Source organism: Chaetura pelagica, unplaced genomic scaffold, assembly GCF_000747805.2.
Source record: "Chaetura pelagica isolate M959 unplaced genomic scaffold, ChaPel_1.0 scaffold963, whole genome shotgun sequence".
Classification (NCBI taxonomy): domain Eukaryota; kingdom Metazoa; phylum Chordata; class Aves; order Apodiformes; family Apodidae; genus Chaetura; species Chaetura pelagica.
Genome location: NW_009952705.1, coordinates 157,862 through 176,516, shown reverse-complemented (window position 1 = coordinate 176,516; position 18,655 = coordinate 157,862). Strand labels below are relative to the sequence as shown.

The 18,655-nt window shown below is 38.4% G+C and overlaps 1 protein-coding gene across 1 annotated transcript; it reads left to right on the top strand.

Moving 5' to 3' along the window:
• Positions 1–60: 60 nt before the first annotated feature.
• NBR1 (neighbor of BRCA1 gene 1) lies at positions 61–16,388 on the top strand. Its single transcript, XM_009994123.1, has 21 exons — positions 61–162; positions 2,335–2,397; positions 3,437–3,455; positions 3,831–3,853; positions 4,705–4,923; positions 5,308–5,382; positions 6,500–6,717; positions 7,746–7,910; positions 8,413–8,619; positions 9,853–10,012; positions 10,509–10,796; positions 11,238–11,390; positions 11,825–11,900; positions 12,322–12,432; positions 12,906–13,094; positions 13,215–13,349; positions 13,643–14,003; positions 14,304–14,398; positions 14,924–15,002; positions 15,750–15,855; positions 16,212–16,388. Exons 1-21 carry the CDS (start codon positions 61–63, stop codon positions 16,386–16,388), a joined length of 3,021 nt encoding a protein of 1,006 aa, XP_009992425.1.
• The last annotated feature ends 2,267 nt before the right edge of the window (positions 16,389–18,655 follow it).

Sequence of the window (18,655 nt, the reverse complement as noted above, 5' to 3'; positions counted from 1 at the left end):
CCCGCCATGTTAGGGCCGTCGGGCGGGCCGGGGCGGCTCCGCGCGGCGCGGGGACCCGGGATGGAGCCGCAGCTGAACCTGCGCGTCACCTGCCGCGGGGACACGCGGAGCTTCCTGGTGTCGGACTCGGCACACACGACGTGGGCGGATGTGGAGGCCATGGTGAGCGCGGCCCGGCCCGGCCCGGCCTCTCCTGGGGCCCCGCATCTCCCGGCCTCCTGAGCCGCGCCTTCCCTTTCGCAGCTTGTTAGAAGTGGTGCTTTATTTTGCTGTCGTCTCAGTTTATTTAGCGTTAAACTTTTACTCCTGTTACATACATAGAGTGGCGTGAAAAAGGCTGTTTGAGATGCGTTACTTGTTCCACTGTGAGTGCAGGTGTCCTTAGCTGTTTGCTTCGCTCTTTTACACAATTATGGGTTCTTGGTTTGGTACTTCACTGTAAAGTGTAGTCTGTGCCTCTTAACTCCCATTCTTTTTCCTGATGATTTATCTTTGCTGTCTGGGGTACTTAGTCACTAAATTATATTTTTGGCTTCTTGTTTACTTGCTTCCTGGTGTCTTGTGTGCTCTAGTTGATGTAACTGGTTTTGTGAGTTCGTCCTGCACGGACGGACAGTTGCTTATGAAGTTTTTGTGTATCATGCACTCGGTATAGTGAAGAGCTTTTGTTTGGATACTTGTTTCCGGTGCTTTCTAGTTAAAGTTCTTGTATTGGCTAAGGTTAAAATTACATATTAAGGATTCTCTTGATGAAACTGCAGTGATTTTATTTACTTATTTTATTCTGTAGCAACTGTTATGGCTTTTTTAGCTACTCTCAAAAGTTGTATCCCAAAACATCTTGTCAGTATTTTCCTTTGTCTGTTTTAGTTATTTTTTTTAGCAAGTGTGTTCTGTTGTAGGATATTCTTGCATTGTGAATTACTCAGATTCAAGATTTTAACTGCATCATCTTCAGTCATTCTGTTTCAGTCTTGTAGTCTTGTAGGCATTAGTTCAGGGTTAAAATACTTGGTGGCAAATGGACCCTGCAGGAATGACTGAACTAGTGGAAATGGTACTTGCATCAAAGCTGAAAGCAGATTGGTGTGTGAGCTTGGTGTTGCCCTTAATCTTGAGCAGTCTGAGAGTAAGGGTGTGTTTGGTCAAGGTGTGGTGTTCTATTACAGTTGTGTTTCTTTAACCAAAGTGATACTACTGGGTGTCTCTGCACTACCTTGTGTGAATTAGTATCAGTTACATTGTGTCTTTCCTGTGTTTCAGTGTATTATTAAATTTTCTGGTGTTTGTAAGGAATAACCCGAACTTTGGTTCTAGCTTGGCTTTTAGAGCAACCATCTGTGATACTAGACAATATAGATACAGACCACAGTTTTTTCTTGACTCTTCCTGAGTTGCTTCTCTCACTGTACTCTCAGCATTAATTTGGGATATATCACTGGAGGCAGCTGCCTGTAGCACGTTCATTATGGAATGTATGTAGCTATGTCCCTGTGCTGTCCTGGTGCCATGTAGGTGCCAACCACCTGCTGTCTTCTAAGGCTGCTGGTGTTTCCTGTTAAGTTCAGGCTAGTGGAATGATTCTCAGATATAGCAGTTTTTCAAAGAGAGTTTCTGTAAAGAAAAATACAGCTGGTGTAGGTAAATGACAGAAAAGTGCACATGAGCTTCAAAGACTGTTATTCAACACAGAGTAACAAGCCACCCTCATTTATGCTTCATTTAATACTATTCCTTCATCCCTATTAACGCAAACTACGAAAAAATTGTTTATTCTCCTAAATCTTGTCTCTATAGTGGATAAACAGTACATCAGCCAGTGAGTAGTAGAACAAGATATTTTGCTCTTTTTCATACTTGAATTAATCCTAGTTTCTCAAAACAAATAGGTTTGTGGAATAAAAGGCTGCTTGCTGACTTGAGCTGTCTTTCTGGTGCTTTTTAATGTACAAGTTGGCATTTGATAATTGTTGGCTTCAGCCTTTGTATACTGCAGTGGTTATTGTACCTGAGCTTGTTAACATTGAGCTAGTCCTCTTATAATGGAAAGGTTATCATTATTTATTTTGGGGTAAACATTAACTAGGGAAGATGAAACATGAAATAAATGTTTTTATTTTCACTGTAGAAAGTTAGTAAAGGTTGGAGGCAGGGCACTGAGGAGAGTTGTTCAATTCTGGAAGAATGGATTTTGTAAAGCAATGTTTATTTCAACTGAAAAACTGAAGGGAGAGGTGGAAGGGTTAAAACCTTTTTCTCTGTTAATACTAATGATCAACTGAAAACATCTGTAGTCCTGCTGCATTGTGGTTTTATGTTCTTTTTTCCTTACAGGTAAAAGTTTCTTTTGACGTGGACAACATTCAGATCAAATATGTTGACGAGGATAATGATGAGGTAAATAACCCTCCATCCTCCCAACAGATCCAGCAAAATATGACTGATATGAATCTTTCTGCCCCTTGATAATTTGTAGTCCTTCAGGAGTGTCTATTACATGGATCAGGGGTGATGTTTTTGCCCCTTTGATTAGAAAATAACATTTAGTTTTGTGGTTTTACTCTTAATGTAGCATACTTATTTTAAAATAAATTTTTAGAAGCTACTGTCTTGTCTTTTTCTCATTTCGTAGAAACAGCCTGTGGTTCTGTGTCCTCTGAGGGAGGGATGTATCTGTTGAGGGGCCTTTTTTATTTTTCACGTTCGTGAAGTAAGATAGTTGTAACTATTTGTGTTTGCAGCCTTGGTAAAGCCCTGTCTTTTCAATCTTCTGTCCCTCTGAAAAATGTAGGTCCCATCTCGGCAGCATGTTTACTTCAGTGATCTGGTGTACTCAAATCCTCTGCTTGTTTTAAGCAAATGCTATAATCTTCAAGCAGATTATTGACTCAGAAACAAATTGGTTACTTGTAGTTGTCCTTATTGAGTAACTTCCTGCTTGGCATAACCTCACCTTCTCATACTATTTCTGTATATCTAGAGTAGAATGTAGCTTGCAAACAGAAAATAATTTTTGCAAAATTTGTTTTCAAACTTGTAAAATGATCACATGTAGAAGGTGGGATGGGCTTGTATCTAAAATGGAGGAACAGTAAAGTGTTTCATGTTGGTCATTAAAAGTCTAACCTCTGTGTACTTTGATATCAAACCTAGCGATACTTGCACCAGCTTACTAGCAGTAGGTGAGACCACACTTGTTCCGGGTGACAGTCTGGGCCAGAGACCTTGCTTATTGTGCAAAGCTAGTACAGAACAGGGTCGGCTCCAGAACACCACAATATTGGTTAATTATTAAATGTGGCAACAATAACAGATATCTGAAGGAGTCATATTTTAGAAACTGAAGAAAAGTACATTTATTCTGAAAGCATGTTAATTTTAAGAGAATCACAAAAAAATACCAGTGATTGTTACTCATTGTTATTTCTCTTTGCAGGTCTCTGTGAATAGTAAAGGTGAGTTGCTACTTTACTGAAGTGAAATCAGTAGAGACCCCAACTGTTGTTCATGTTTTTGAAGAGGCAGTTGAGAGTGCTTGATTTTTGGATTTTGTGTGTGATGGGGCATCAGATCCTTCCAAAAAGAAGGTTGTGATCCATAGGAATAAATGGAAAATTACTCAATTAATGGAATGTTAAGACTCTAGGTTGTGAGAACATATTTACTTGTTGCTGTGCATACAACTTCCTTCAGTAACACTGTTCTCAAATAATTTACAGAAGGTACAGACAGACACTCCTTCATGTAAGGGGTCCCTAAATACTATGTGCTAAACTTGCATTTATTGCTTCAGACGGGGAAAATTCACATTTCTTTTCCTTTTTCTGTAGAGGAATATGAAGAAGCTCTGAAGGTAAATGTTCTCTTTGACTTTTTCAATATATTAATCTTTCTCCAGTTAAAATTGGTGTGGCTGAGAAAACAACAGCATTAAAATTGTAATAGCCCATGGAAATTGTAATAGCTAAGTTTTCCGACTTTGGACAGTAGCTCATACATTTTGTTACAGCTTCTTTTCATCCAGGCTAATCTTGATTTGTGTAAATTAGTTGAATAGGCAGTTGTGATTCAGGACGCTGAGCAGCAAGTTCATGAGTTGAATGACTGGTTTTCTCAAACACTTAAACAGTAATCCCATATTTGGAGATACTGAGCTCTGTTGGGATTCCTTTACAGATCTTGTCATGTAGACTCCAATGTTGTACTCTTTGGCATTAAAACTCTAATTGATATCAACATCAACTAATTGATATCAACTTCAGAAGTGATTTATTTTACTTAGACAACATAAGAATTGCAGTCCTTTAGATTTCAGTTAAGCAATACTAATGCTTTCAGAACGTTTTGCTCGTGGTCTGAATTTGAAATATGGTAATAATTTGAAAATAATAATAAACGAAAATTTACCATATGTTCCTGCACAAAATCTCCAGTGTTTACTGGCACATATGAACAGCTTTATTTTAGATGTAAAAGTTTCTGCAGACATCTGTATAATTAGCCTTTTGCTTATAATAAACTTTTAAATAAGCATATTGGTAACCTTTAAGAAAGGCAGAATAGACTATCAGCTGATGTTTCAGTCAGTTTTTGTGTGTGTTAGTCTTTCCCCAGTCCCTCGAGGGTAGTGCTGTATTTTTGCAGGATTTTATATGTTGGTTGTAAGTAGAGTAAATATGGTGTATGTATGTACTGTTTATTTAGATTGCAGTTAAGCAAGGAAATCAACTTCAGATGAATGTGTATGAAGAAAAGTCTTCTTCGAAGGAAACTTCCTACTCTTGTTCCTTGCAACTACATGAAAAGAACGTGATGGAAAAGTTGGCACTTCTTAAAGATGAGAAGAAACATCTTTTGCACTATCCCACTCTAGCTCAAGGGTTAGAGGAAGGCTTAAAAAATGAAAAGGAGCTGACAGTTCAGGTACGATGCAGAACTGGATCATGCATTCATAATTCATTCATAATTCATTCATAATTCACAAAGAATTCATAAGTGTTATTTACTTTATAGGCTGATGGTCATGCTTACCCATACATAAAAACTCTTGAGTTCAGAAGTTGGTCTTCATTTTCAGCTACCTGCACCCATTGAAGCTTGCAAAAATATTGGAATATTTTCCTTGTGTTGCTTTTCCACTGTTTTCTGAAGAACTTGAAATGTTATTATTTTTTTTTGTAAAGGCATTCAAGGGGAAAGCTATTTGAAAGTGATTAACTTGCTGTATTGAGGTTTTTTTGCAGCTTAGCTTACATAAAGGTTTTTGACTGATTTTTGTGGTATGTGTTTTTGTTTGATTTTCCCCAGCAAAATTTAAATCACACTAGAACAGGAAGAACAAATGAAAATCCTCCAGAATGGTTTACCAGCTACTTGGAAACAGTAAGTGTGTTTTCTTCTGAATGTTAGTAGTCTTAAAAGAATACATGGAAAAGGTGTGATGCCTGTCTATACATCTAATCACACTTGCCTTTAGTAGTTGTGTTGAGGATCTTAAAGGGCATTTAGGCATCTAATCACTTTTCTTTTGAGGAGATAAATGGAAAAGAGATTTCTGACTGGGGCTGTACAGTGAAGGTGTTAGCTTTAAAAAGTTTTATGAGTGCTACTTCTTGTCAAAAGTGGATTGTTTGGTTTATACTCTTGATTCATTTCAGTGTATTTTTAAGTAGCTCCCATGCTAGAATCCTTGTTGTGCTCCAGATAGTCATGGGGCCTTCAGGGTACTTGTCATGAGAGAGAGCAAGAAATGCGGTGTTGCTGTTTAAAACTCCTTTGACGGTTTTCAGAAGGATTATACTTAGGGTTTCCTGAGACTTGAAGCATAGCATTCAGTGACCTTGCTTTTCTTGATTGTTCAGTTTAAAAAAATACTTTCAGGATGCCAATGAGTATAACCTATAGATTAATAAGATGTGGGTGTTAACTTGTTTTGAACTGCTAATAAACATCAATGAGAAGTAGTTAGACATGAATGCTAAGAATGAATTAGTGAGTTCTTGAAAATAAAAGGTGCAGTGGTGCTATAGTATATCTGTTTAAGTTGGCTTTTTTTCCTAGCATCTCCCTTCTTTTGCCACCTCTTCATTACAAACTAAAGATGGGGGAGCTTAATGGTTGTATTTAAAATATCCATGGTGGACATAAGGAGGACTTAATGACAGAGACTTCAAAGGTGTTTGTTGAGAGATGTGTTAATTGTCTCAGAGATTAGTTTCCTTCACTTCATTCGAGGTTATGGAAGAATTTTAATATTGTAAACATAAATGTGTAATTTAAATTTGTGTTGTTAAAACCTATGGGCTGGTATTTTCTAAAATACAAATCCTGTTCTAGGAATGTGGTACCTGTTTAATTTCATCTGGAGTGTACTGGAGAGATGGGAAGTGGATTCTGAGCTGCTTTATGATTTGTGGGTTGGGAGACTTGGAATGATGTAATCCAGCTTTTAAAGCTGCATGGGTGGGTCTCATCCATGACTACTTTAATTTGTTTCCAGTTCAGGGAACAAGTAGTTAAGGAAACTGTTGAGAAACTGGAACAAAAGCTGTATGAGAAGCTTGTTCATCACCATCAGCCTCCAGATATTTCTGAAAGTTCTGTCACAGCAGCTTCTGCAACTTCAGAGATCCAGCTGGGGAACAGCAACCTGTGCGACTGGCTGATCTGCTGCTGCAACTGCCAGGCCCGAATTGTTGGAGTTCGCTACCAGTGCAGGTAGAACACGATGAGAGGTGGAAGTGTGGGAAACCTGACATGTAGGGCATGTGCCTGAGTCTGTAACTATCTTGGTGTCATAGACTTCAGGATTTCTAACCTGCAGCATGCTGTACACTTGAAAACCTCTAGTATGTGTCTCACAAACAGGTTATATTCCTTGCTGTGGTTACTAGACCTTATCTTCATAAAAGCAAGATTAATTCTATTTTGAGAGGACGTGATTTGTAACACTTGCTGTGTTCTCACCCTTTACATTTTCTGAATGTAACTTGTAGTAATTGTAAAGGAAAATGTTGCATTCAGTTAAATAAGATAAAAATTTAGCCACCAGTCTGTAATTGTCCTTTACTTAGTTCTGACAGTCAATGAGACTAAGGCAGGACATGCTTTTTTTTTTAATGATCTCACTGTTGTCAGTTGAATAATACTGAACAGTTATTGGTGAGTGTCTTAACTGAGGTGTGAAAAATGAGATTTTTATTTGAATGAGGCAATTGCTCTAAGTATTTTAGGACTAGGAAGCAGTAATGAATGGAATGCCAGCAGGGATTTTGGGGGGGAGGATGTTTTTCTTGCTAGCAGGAGATGACAGTCTGTTTTTCACCATTCCTGTTCCTCCAGGAGCAATCTGCTTTGCAGTTGACTTGGGCTCTGTATTTTCACAAGTGTGGTTCTTTTTGTAGCACTGGATTTCAGTATAATGTTTTGTCATTTATATCAGCATTTGTTAGTCAGTTCTGCTGATGAAAGCATTGGGTTTTTTCAGTGTATATTCTAAGAAGTGAGAATGGTGTTGCAGTTTTGCCAGGAAGAGAGATACTGATCTAAATATTCCAGATGGCTCCAAATATTGATGTATAAGCGAGAGAACCAGCTTTTGTTTCACTCAGGCACTGCTTACAATGGCAGTATGGTAGAGCGTTGTTTCTCTGCAGAAATGTAATGATTCATTATCTTTCAGTGTCTTTTTCTAGTGCATTAATTGTTTGTCTGCCTCTTAGTAATCTGCCTTTTCTTCTTGGCAGCCTTTGTCCAGCCTACAGTATCTGTGAACAGTGTGAAGCAGGAACATATGCACACGATCCCAACCACATCTTGTTGAAGCTGCGAAGGCCTGTGCTGTGCCCTACTGACAGTTACAGCCTTGCAGAATGCTCACCTCGCCTGCCTGCTACTCTGGAGCAAGATAGGTAAATGGTGGCACCTGTGAGGACCTGACAAGATTATCCTGATAGCAGAGTGGAAACATCTGCATTGGGGCTGATGTTCAACTTTTATTTTAGAGATAAAAAGAAATTGAAATAATACTCAGACTTTATTGCCACTAGCTAAAAATAGCTCTAGCTAAAAATAGCTCTATACTTATTACTGGCCTAATTAGTGAGTCTTAGATCATTTTTAATAACAAACTGGAAAAGTAGATAAGGCAGAATTTTGTGTCATAGGTAGGTAGCAAACTCTGAGAGCTTGCTTTTTCTTTGAACATCTTCTAATGTGCCTTTAAGTTTGCTCTTTTGCTGAGGCCAGAGTATCTCCACAAGCAGTGATGAAGATATTATTTTAAAATAATTTGGTATCCAGTCTACAAACACGAGACATTGCCTGAAGCGTTCCCTTTGAGTCTAAGACTTAGCTAAAGCTAAATTCTGATCAATTTGATGTATTTAGAAAGGTGGCTTATTCTCTCTGCAGGCTCCAGAAACAGATGGACAAAAGATTTCTGAAGGCAGAAAAGCAAAGATTACGAGCAGAGAAGAAACAGCGAAAGGCAGAGGTCCGAGAGCTAAAAAAGCAGCTAAAATTGCACAGGAAAATTCATCTGTGGAACTCTGTCCATGTATTGGAAGCCAGTGGCTCACCTACTCAGAAATCTGAGAGTCTCCAACCTAACACCTTCATGTAAGAGATGTTAGCTGAGCATTTCTTGGTTGTGCTGTCTGTCATGATGAGACCAAGATAAAGTAACAGGAGGCAGGTTATGAGATTGCTCATTTAAACTATAATTTATCATTGGACCCCTTGAAAATTTTGTTGAAGTGGAATTGGTAAGGTAGAGTGTTTTTATTGGCTTTACTTGGAAGGAGAGCAGAAGAAGAAAAGCAACTAATGGCGCTTACCTGAAATGTACAGATTTATATAGGTTTAGAAGGAATGGAATGCCTAGGATTTATACACATGCATGCACATACAGGGTAAGGTTAACTGCCTGTTTTTAAAAAGTCTATCTTCTGCTATATTAAGTGTCTCAGCATGAAACTATGTTCAGTGCTTTTTGTTTTTTCCTTTTTAATCTGATCTTAGGCTGAGGCTCACTGGACTGCAGCCTTGGTGGGCAGGCACTTTGCATTTTCTGTTGCCTTTGATTTTATGAATGTACAGGTGTAAAACTCGTTTAATTTTAGTTTCTTTAATTCATCCCTTCCATTTAGGGCATTTAAAAATCAAATTAACATTAATTAGTTACTTCTGTTTGTGGGGAGCTTTTTTATCTTTGCTTTCTTTTTGCTGAGCAGGCCTGTTGCAGGAACAAAACCAGTGCTAATTTAGGTCAGAATTTTTTATTATTATTTTTTAAGATTTTTAGAGTTAGCATGTATATGAGCTACTTCACCGGTCCCCTCTCAGTGAGCCCAAATGAGCAGTAAAGCTTTGGATTAAATTTATTTTTTACCCCCTTTCAGGAAAAAACCGTGATATCTTGCTGAAAAATGTTGCTTCTAAGGCCAAATAAAGGACACTAGTGCTTAGACTATAGCACTGTCTTTTTGATTCAGTATCAGAAAGATAATTAATTAATTCTCTAACCAAATAGCATAGCCTGAAGTGCTGTCAGACCAAATCAAGTGAAGAACAGTGACCTTTTCTCTGTTAAACTTGAGCTCTGCAATAAATATTCTTCCAAATAAGCAAATTTTGGTTTGATATGTTTGTTTTTTCCTTAAGCAAAGGAAAGCAAATGTTTGTGCAGTAGCGGGAAAACGGTAGCTAAAATTTTGAAACATTTCTAGAGATCAAAGAAGAAAATAAACTAAATGGCCTTCTCCATTTTTAGCCAGTAAAACAGCAGCTGACTTCCTCAGTTTTGGTGGTATTCTGGTGAATTTTTCTTTTGTTTCCTTCCCCTAGTCCCAGGAGTCCTAGTCAACCCTTCCAAGCAATTGTCCCAACACTAAGTGCAGTGTTTGTGGATGAGAATTTGCCAGATGGGACTCACTTGCAACCAGGAACAAAGTTTATCAAACACTGGCGAATGAAAAATACTGGCAATGTGGAATGGAGCTCAGACACAAAGGTACCTTTCCTTTGCTGTTACCTTTACATGCCAGAATAGTTCTGGAAGATAATTGTATGCTTTAGGAATCTGGATTCTCCATCAGAACCTGTTTAGGATTTCTTTTGACCTGTTTACAAGCTGGAAATTCTGGGGCAATAAGCTGTGTAGGTACTCTGTGCAACCACATACTATAGGAGGAGAGCAATCAAGATTGACATCACTCTGTGTCTTCCAGTGCTCTTACAGTGTTACAGTTCAACCCAGTTTGCAACATGTGTGTTCCTTTTCTGACTTCAAAAAGCCTTTCTTCTGTGAGTGACTGTGTTCATGTTGAAAGATGGGGCTGTATTTTCACTTTTTGGTGATAGTGACTAATCTGAGAATGTCTCCTAGTAGCCTCTATTCTCCTATCCACAAGGCCTTTCAGCAGAGGAACTTCAGGTGCTCCTTACTGCCCACAGTTTGCAGAGAAGCTTGTGAAGTTAACTTCTGATTTTTCTGTTGTATATTTCAGCTGAAACTCATGTGGGGAAATCTGACCTTGGCGTCTTCTGAAAAAAAAGATGTGTTGGTGCCATCCCTTCCATCAGGGCAAGTAGGAACTGTTTCAGTTGAGTTTGTAGCTCCTAATGCAGAAGGAACTTACACCTCTCACTGGAGACTGACACACAAAGGGGAACAATTTGGGCCCAGAATCTGGTGCAGTATTGTTGTGGATCCCTCCCCAGCTCCTGACTATCTAGAAAGCAATTGGAAGGATTCTGACTCCTGTCAGAAGGATAAAGCTTCCAGCACCAAACAGGCAAGTAACTGATATGGTATTTGGGGCAGTTCTGCCTGATAGAAGAAGCAAAGAATATTGTCTGGTGCAGTGCTATAGTGTCCCTGACTATATTGATTTCCAAGGCATTCTTTTAGTTGTTTTCTTTAATTTTTTGCTTTTAATAGAAAAGAAACACAACTTTCATGGCACTTGTTCTAAAGTGGTCATTCTTTTTGACAGACCTGGGATTAGTTACTGGACTGTTACAGCTATTTATCTAGTTCTTTAATTCAACCAAAACACTGCAGGATTTATCTTCGTTATATCTTGTCCTTTTGGTTCTAAAATAAGTTGAATTAAATCTCTTGATTTCAAGTTACTTGTGTTCTTATAATAATATTCAGACTTTACATTTTATGTGATCATTTGCTGCTTGCCTGAGGGGCTTCTGGAACATGATTTTTTTTTTTCGTTTTGCAGGATGCTTCCTTAAAAACAGAAGCAGGTGCTCAGCTGATGGGTGAAATCATGGAGCAGACTGAAATACTTCTGCCAGCTATTCCTTTAAAGATCAAAAATCTGCCAAGTGACAGAGAATTTTACATACCATCTGTTGATCTGCTCACTGCACAGGTGAAGTGCTAATGTGCATCAAGAAATAAAATAGACCACCTTGGGTTTGATATGTAGGTACATAGACATCCATAAGTATAAAAAGCTTCTGAGCTCTAAAATAGCCACTGTACTATCAATACAAGTATTTTGCATTTTACACAGCAGAACTATTTTCATGAATTGGTGAGTGTTGGAGACTGTCACTGAATGGAAGATACATGCAGGACAGACTAAGAATCTTAAGGAAGCAAAGTGTTCTGTATTTCTGTGTACTGTGTTGTATGACTTGGATATACATTGTGGGAAAACTGACCTGTATCTGAGATCATGTTGAGTAACTAATAAAATGGAGTAGACTAATTTATAAGTTAATGGGAGCTGATGTTGGAAAGTGCAGCATAGGATTCCATTTCAGGGTTTGCTGATGAAAGCTGTGTGGTGTTTCTCTCCAGGACTTGCTGTCCTTTGAACTGTTGGACATTAATATTGTGCAGGAATTGGAGCGAGTGCCACACAACACTCCTGTTGGTAAGGTTTTTATATTCTGTGTTCTGTCTCTAGTGTTCTGAGTTAACTGTTTACCCAATGAAAAGATGAACTTCTAGTGTAAAACACTTACTCTACAGGCTAGAGGGTCTTGCCAGCTTTCATGTCTTTTCATTTTAATACTTCCTGAAGTGTTAGAGTAGATACTTGATACTGCTTTGTAATTTTTTTGTATTTTTCAGTCTTGAGTTCTTTGAAGCTTCACTTCCCAAGATGATAACATTCCAGACATTGAAGGCATCTGCTATTTTCTTTGCTCAGCCAGTGCTAGTTGTTTATTTCACTAATTTATCTTGGAAGAAGATCTCTTAAAAAAGGATAGCTTCTTAATTGGCTGCCTCCTGAAGGAAGGGAGATTCCTACTCCTTTAGTGCCAATTATCTCTGCCACTTTTGTTTTTCAGACATGACTCCGTGCATGTCCCCTTTGCCCCATGATAGCCCGTTGCTGGAGAAACCTGGCTTAGGTCAGATAGAGGAGGAGAATGAGGGGAGTGGTTTTAAACCAGTGCCTGGTAAGCAGTAGTTATGGGGATCTTGGGGGTGAGGGGAGGAGGATATTGTCAGTTCTGTGTGGTCAGCAGCCTTGATGTCTGAAAAGATCTCTAATTCCTGCCATTCCCTTCTGTGGGAAAGCAGCTATTTGGCTCATAAACCTGGAGTTTGACACTACTTTCTGATTGTACAGGTTGGAGCATAGTATTTGTAGAATTCAGAAATGTTAATGGTACTTTTGATTTGTCTGACTAATGAAATTGCTGTGAGAATTAATAATTTGCTTCTTATAGACAAGATTAGACACAAACACTACAGGTTGTGGCCCCTGTAGTTCTCAATCACTTTCACATTCAATTTGAACTGAACTCTTAACATCTTTCAATTTTTAAAGAATTAACCCATGGAGTCAATATTAGCTAGCCTGAGCAGTTTTTTATAGACCTACATTTACTTGTGGTGATGTCAAAATAATCTTGTTTCCCTTTCAAAGGAATGACAGAAGCCTGCTTTCCTGCAGATACTTGCACAATGAAAGTGAAAGCTGAACATCCATTGAACCAGGAGGAAGGGGAAGAAGACATGAGTGGGACTCAGTTTGTCTGTGAAACTGTAATTCGCTCCCTAACGCTGGATGCTGCACCTGACCATAAACCCCCACAAAAAAAGAAAATCCTCCAGAGTAAGTACTGTCTTTAGCTGACTCCTGTGGCCTTACTTTTTTTGCAGTCAGACATTGGCTACAAGTTGTCTTGCACTGCAGGCAGTAATACCACTTTGGTTTTTACAATTGTTTTACTAGACTCTTTGCAAACATTGCAAGACACCTTCAGTTGCAATATGATAAATGAAGAATCTCATAGAATTAAAACTAATTGCACTTCCAAAAATGAAGCAAAGATTCATCAGTCAGAGGCAATGACAGAAAATAACTTTGGTAAGTAAAATAGGTTTGAATTTAAGATGTATCTGTAATAAGGGCTGAAAAAAAAAAAAAAAAAGATCTGGCATGAAAAGATCTGAAGCTGTTCTAGAGAATTCATCCTCATTGGATGAAGAGAACCATGGCATCAGAAAACTGATACCAGTTCTCTGAACAAGCAGTTGGATTAACAGCTGCTTAAAAAAAAGTGAAATTGAGACAAAGGTTCCAGTAGGGTATTCAGATATGTTTATGCTGTTATCCATGCAAAATCAACAGTTTGTTAATATGTAACTTTTTCTTGTTAGGGCACCTTCCACTGTCTGAGAGAATAAACCCCTGTAGTGATACCAGCAATTCTGATGAAGGGGAAGATGAAGATAAAGATGATGTTCAAAGTCAAGGTTCTTCTGCTTCATCAGAGGATTATATCATTATTCTCCCTGAGTGCTTTGACACTAGTCGTCCTTTAGGGGAGTCTATGTATAGTTCAGCTCTTTCTCAGCCCAGTTTGGAAAAGACAGGAGAACCTGAAACAGGAACAGAGAATCCAGAAGGGGGACATCAGCCACAGATCCACAATGTCAGTGATATTTTCACAACTTCACAAACATTGTCTGTGGTACCACTAACACCAGAGATTGTGGACACCTTGCCGCAGACACAAAGGTATGCTTTTGGACAAGAACAAAATGGTTATGTTAGTGTTGCTGTAGAGGGTACAGGATATTCTGCTTCAGTTCAGTGTCCAAACAGAAATAATTCCAACAAGTTTTGTCGCATACTGGAGTGAACAGTCCTAAATCCTTCCAACTTTCCAGAAAGCCTGTACTTGCTGATTAGGTGAATGCAAGAGAGAAAGGAGGTGGCGTGTGAAGCTTTTTCTTTTATGTGTTGACTTTGACTTACCTACGTGTGTACACTCAGAATGAAAGTAGTAAAAGGAATTGTTTTTCTTTATGTTTTCAGGGATCTTGCATCTCTTCAGAATCCTATCATTCAAGAACCCAGCAGAACAGCTTCAGAAAATAGCTCTTCCACTCCTCATAATCAAATGAGAGAAGGTATTGACAGTACTTAATGTTGAGTGTATCCACAGTTATTGCTTATTTCTTTGCCTAGTATTGGATTTGGTGTCTTGTTCTTGAGGAAAGCAGAATTCTACCATGTAATGGTGGTTGTTGAGATTTTACTACATAGGAGATTTTAATAAAGGAGTAATTTGCTTTGTTGATCACCTAAGACCATCTATTCATTAGAAATGGTATGAGGTACTCAGAAGTATTTGTAGACATCTGGAAAATTACCTTTCTCTGGAATTAATGAGCTGTGTATTTAAGCTGTTGCTGCAGTCACTATGAGGTCAGACAGCAGTTCATATCATGTTAAACACCCACTGACTAATTAGCCAAATGAATTCTGAAATTGTTCTGACTGCAGTGAGAATCCTCTATATCTTAATAACTGTGCTTGAAGTATTAATTTTGGACCATATCCCACTCCTTTCCATTTATGTACATGTTGCATCTCTTCAGCTTTTCATTAACTGGATGTGTTGATGTAATAGTTGGGTTTTTTTCCTGTTCCAGAACCCAGTGGTGAAGACAGTGATAGACCAGGATCTTCTGGATTTCTAACTAGTAAACAAAAGTGCTCAGAATACCCAAGGTAATGAAGCTGAAGCTGTGACTTCACAAATACTGTTTTAAACTAAGAACTGCTAAACTAGGCACCTAGGAAAAAGCACTGGCTTACAGATTTCAGGTAGTCAGTGTTGTGGTAGAAAGGCCTCCCTTCTTAAAGCAAGCATACACTGAATTATGTAATGCTACATTTTTATAAGGTCTCTACTTCGACATGAATATGAAGGATGCAGAATTGACAAGCAAAACTGGGAAAAACTCAAGCTGAATCCTTAAAAATTCTGTGTTTTTTTCTGGAAAATCTTAGGATTCTTTAAATAGGGATTTTGTAAGTTAGCTGCAAAGTTAAGCATCCTAAGATACTAAGCCTTCAGGAATAAGAAAATACATTGAGCAGAATATTAAATTACTTAAGAGGTGATGGAACATAAATGGAAGTTAGTCTGGCCTGAATGGATGTGTCACATTACACACCTTTCATGCATAGATGCACTCTTCAGGGTGAGAATACTTAATTCTCTATGAACAGCCATATTATGGAAAGCAAACTAATGTGCTTTAGCATAAAACCACAGCTGAATAGAAGGTATCAAGAAAGAAAGCTTTCTGGATAGCTCAGTTCCCAAACAGCAGTGATTCCTTTGGATTGTAGGTTGTTCTCTGCAAAAAAATGAATCTTGCTTGGCACTTCAGCAAGGAGAGACTTGCATTTCATGTGAATCAAACACTTGGCTTTTACTGACCTTTGAATTAATAGCTGTCTTCTCTGCAGATACCCTCAAGGAAGCAGCATTGCAGGAGAACTAGTTAAAGGAGCTTTGTCAGTTGCTGCTTCGGCCTACAAAGCATTATTTGCTGGACCACTCATTATAGAACAGGTAAATGTCTTTCCTGTATGCTCTGTTAGTTTCATAGAATGTCAACCTTAAAATTATGGGTCTATGTTTTATAAATATGTCAATATGTTAAGCTTAATGGCATCCATTTGAAGTGTGCTGCTTTGCCATCAGATGGGGACATCCATACCATAGGGGTAGAAGCGTGTCTGTTACAGTGTCACATAAGAGTAGTAATTCACCTTTGTAAGTCAACAGTGGAAATTAAAATAAACAGCTTAATTGTGGACAAAAGAGCCTCTGTGCCTTAATTATATTCCAGTACAATGTGGGAGTGCTGCTTCAGATGGCAAAAATAAGTTATTTTTATAGCTTACCTTACTGTCCTTTGTTTCCAGCAGCCTGCAGCTACAGAAGAGCACACTGCCTCTCTTCTCTCAAGTCTGTGTGAGATGGGATTCTGTGACAGGCAGTTAAACCTGCGACTGCTGAAGAAACACAACAATAATATGGTTCAAGTAGTAACTGAATTGCTTCAGATCAGTAACAGTGACTGGTACAGCGGTAGATGCTGAACTTTCCTGGTGGAGGGAGAAATCATTCATTGAGTAAATGCTCATTGAACAGGCAACAGTAGCAGTCTACTCAGCTGCTTTTTGGTTAGAGGTGTGACTAAAACTGGCTTTTCTTTGAGGCTTAGACTGTTTTTCTCATGGCAATGTCAAATAGTGCTTGTCACATCATCTTACAAATTAGAGACTAGAATTTCACCTATTACTTGGACCTCATAGTTAAATGAGTAGTCTCTAAGTCTCTGATTTCATACTGAATCCTTTTATCAGGGAATCCTGTAGAATTACTTTAAACTTCCACCCAGATGAGAACTTCCCCTTTTATTGTGTGTAAGATTTATTTTATTTTTTTTTAGGCAGCTGGAAACTTGTTTTGTTGACTTTTAACAGGCTTTGGAATAGGAACCAATATAAAATGCTGCAGCAAAATGTAGTTTTTCCTTATTTATGAGAGATGTCCAAAACTAGCAAGTTGTTTCTTCTGGTACGATTTAGGAATTGATTTGTCCAGTGCGTGATAGTAAACAGTGCTTAAACTGTGCAGATGAGTCTTAAAAGAAGAAGGTTGCTCGTAGATGGAATTATCTTGAACAGTCAACTTTTGGAAGTGTAACCACTGTTAAGCTGATGAATACCAGGAAAGTCGTTGTTTCTTTTAGCAGAATGAAGCAGGAGAGTGAGCCAGTACCAACTGAACTGTCTCTAGTGATGATAGTACAAAACACATCTCTAACAGGAAAATACAGCAAACATAAAATATTGTGTTAAAAATGGAGTGTAAGGATAGGAAAGGCCTTTCTAAGAATTTTTACAGGCTCTTTGTAAAAACATTAAGAACGTGACCACTCTTTTTCTGTGTAGTGAAAACCTCTTACTCTGTTAAAACTACATAAAATAATTGAAGAATGTGTAGAATCCTACACCTGAGCTGGAGTACAAATTCTGGTAATGTTTAGGAATGGGAAGAGTGCTTGAGGCAGGGATTGTGTGACTTATAGTTTGAAAAATGCATTAACTTAAGCAGTTTTAAGTATGCAGTCTCTGGTGATGGTTCTAGCTGCTCCTGTATTTCCATAGACATCTTTAGGATTAATTTTCTCAAGATTTTGCTTCAGATGCCCATACTTAATTTTTGAATCTTAAGAATTCCCTTCTAAATGTGCTGAGAGATGATTCTGAAGAATCACGAGAAATGAGCAACATACGCTGCTGTGCAGTGGTGTATCCATAGGTAATGTTTCTGAGTCCAGTCCTCTGAAGGTGACAGCAGTGTTGGCTACAGTTCTTCTTTTAAGCAAACTTTTTTCCTTGCTGCAGTAAGAGACTTTTGATCCTGAAATATTTATTACCGCTGCTTCAAACTGAGGTGTTTTGATTTGTCACAATGTAGCTGAAGCAGTATCACTATTGTGACTGACCAGGTGATCAATAGTAGTAATCTTTTTAAAAAGACTTAATACTCTTAGAGATAAGATACCAGTAAAATAAAATTGAAGAAAAAAGGTATTATACCATTTTTGTTTTAAACTTATTTTTATAGATTGTGGAAGATATACTCTTAAATGTTTATTTTGAAATACAGTAGAACTATTTTGCAGTGTTCTCCATCTCCCTGTACACCAGTACAACTGTCTGCTGTGGACCAGATAAAGATCTTTCTGTAACTTGAAACTGCTGGGTTTTTTCCCACCTGTATTTATGCATATTGTTTTCACTACCTTAAGTCTTATGCCTACTCTAGAATGGGAAGGAGGAAAGGGTGTGGACGAAGTGCAGTAGCTGTTGAAATTTTGCAAGTGTAGTGTGATGCCAGACAAGACACGTGCTCTTTCTGTGTGTACGTTCATACTTAAAATGTTAATGTGTTCTATAAATTAACAAAACACTAAAATGTTTGAGAAGGCACACTTCATTGCAGATTGAAATGTGAAGTGTGAAATTCTCTTTTCTTTAGGCTACTTTTTACTAGACTTTAGATAATGTATGCTCAGGCTTGAGTTACATTTCTGTTGGCTTTGTATATTTTGTTAATGATTGCATGGTATAATTTATAATATATTCTCTAGTGCAGATATGACCTCTGTTATCTTTCTTAGGGTGAGCACTTTACAGCCAGCAGTGATGAGGTGGGGGAAGAGGACCACCCTCCCCTCCGTCCCTAAAATAAAGTTCTTTATCCCTCCGGCTGTCTCTCGGGCTCTTTACAGCGGGGGTGGCGCGGCAGGTGCGGCCGCAGCGCTGGGCCGGTACCGCCCCCCCCGGGCCGCGCT

What these genes read in the sequence shown, in the direction of transcription:
- NBR1 (XM_009994123.1), top strand. Translation starts at nt 61, where the DNA reads ATGGAGCCGCAGCTGAACCTGCGCGTCACCTGCCGCGGGGACACGCGG. An exon ending in AATATGAAGAAGCTCTGAAG is followed by an intron (nt 3,854 to 4,704) that starts GTAAATGTTCTC and finishes CTGTTTATTTAG; the next exon opens with ATTGCAGTTAAGCAAGGAAA. An exon ending in AAGTGCTCAGAATACCCAAG is followed by an intron (nt 15,003 to 15,749) that starts GTAATGAAGCTG and finishes TCTTCTCTGCAG; the next exon opens with ATACCCTCAAGGAAGCAGCA.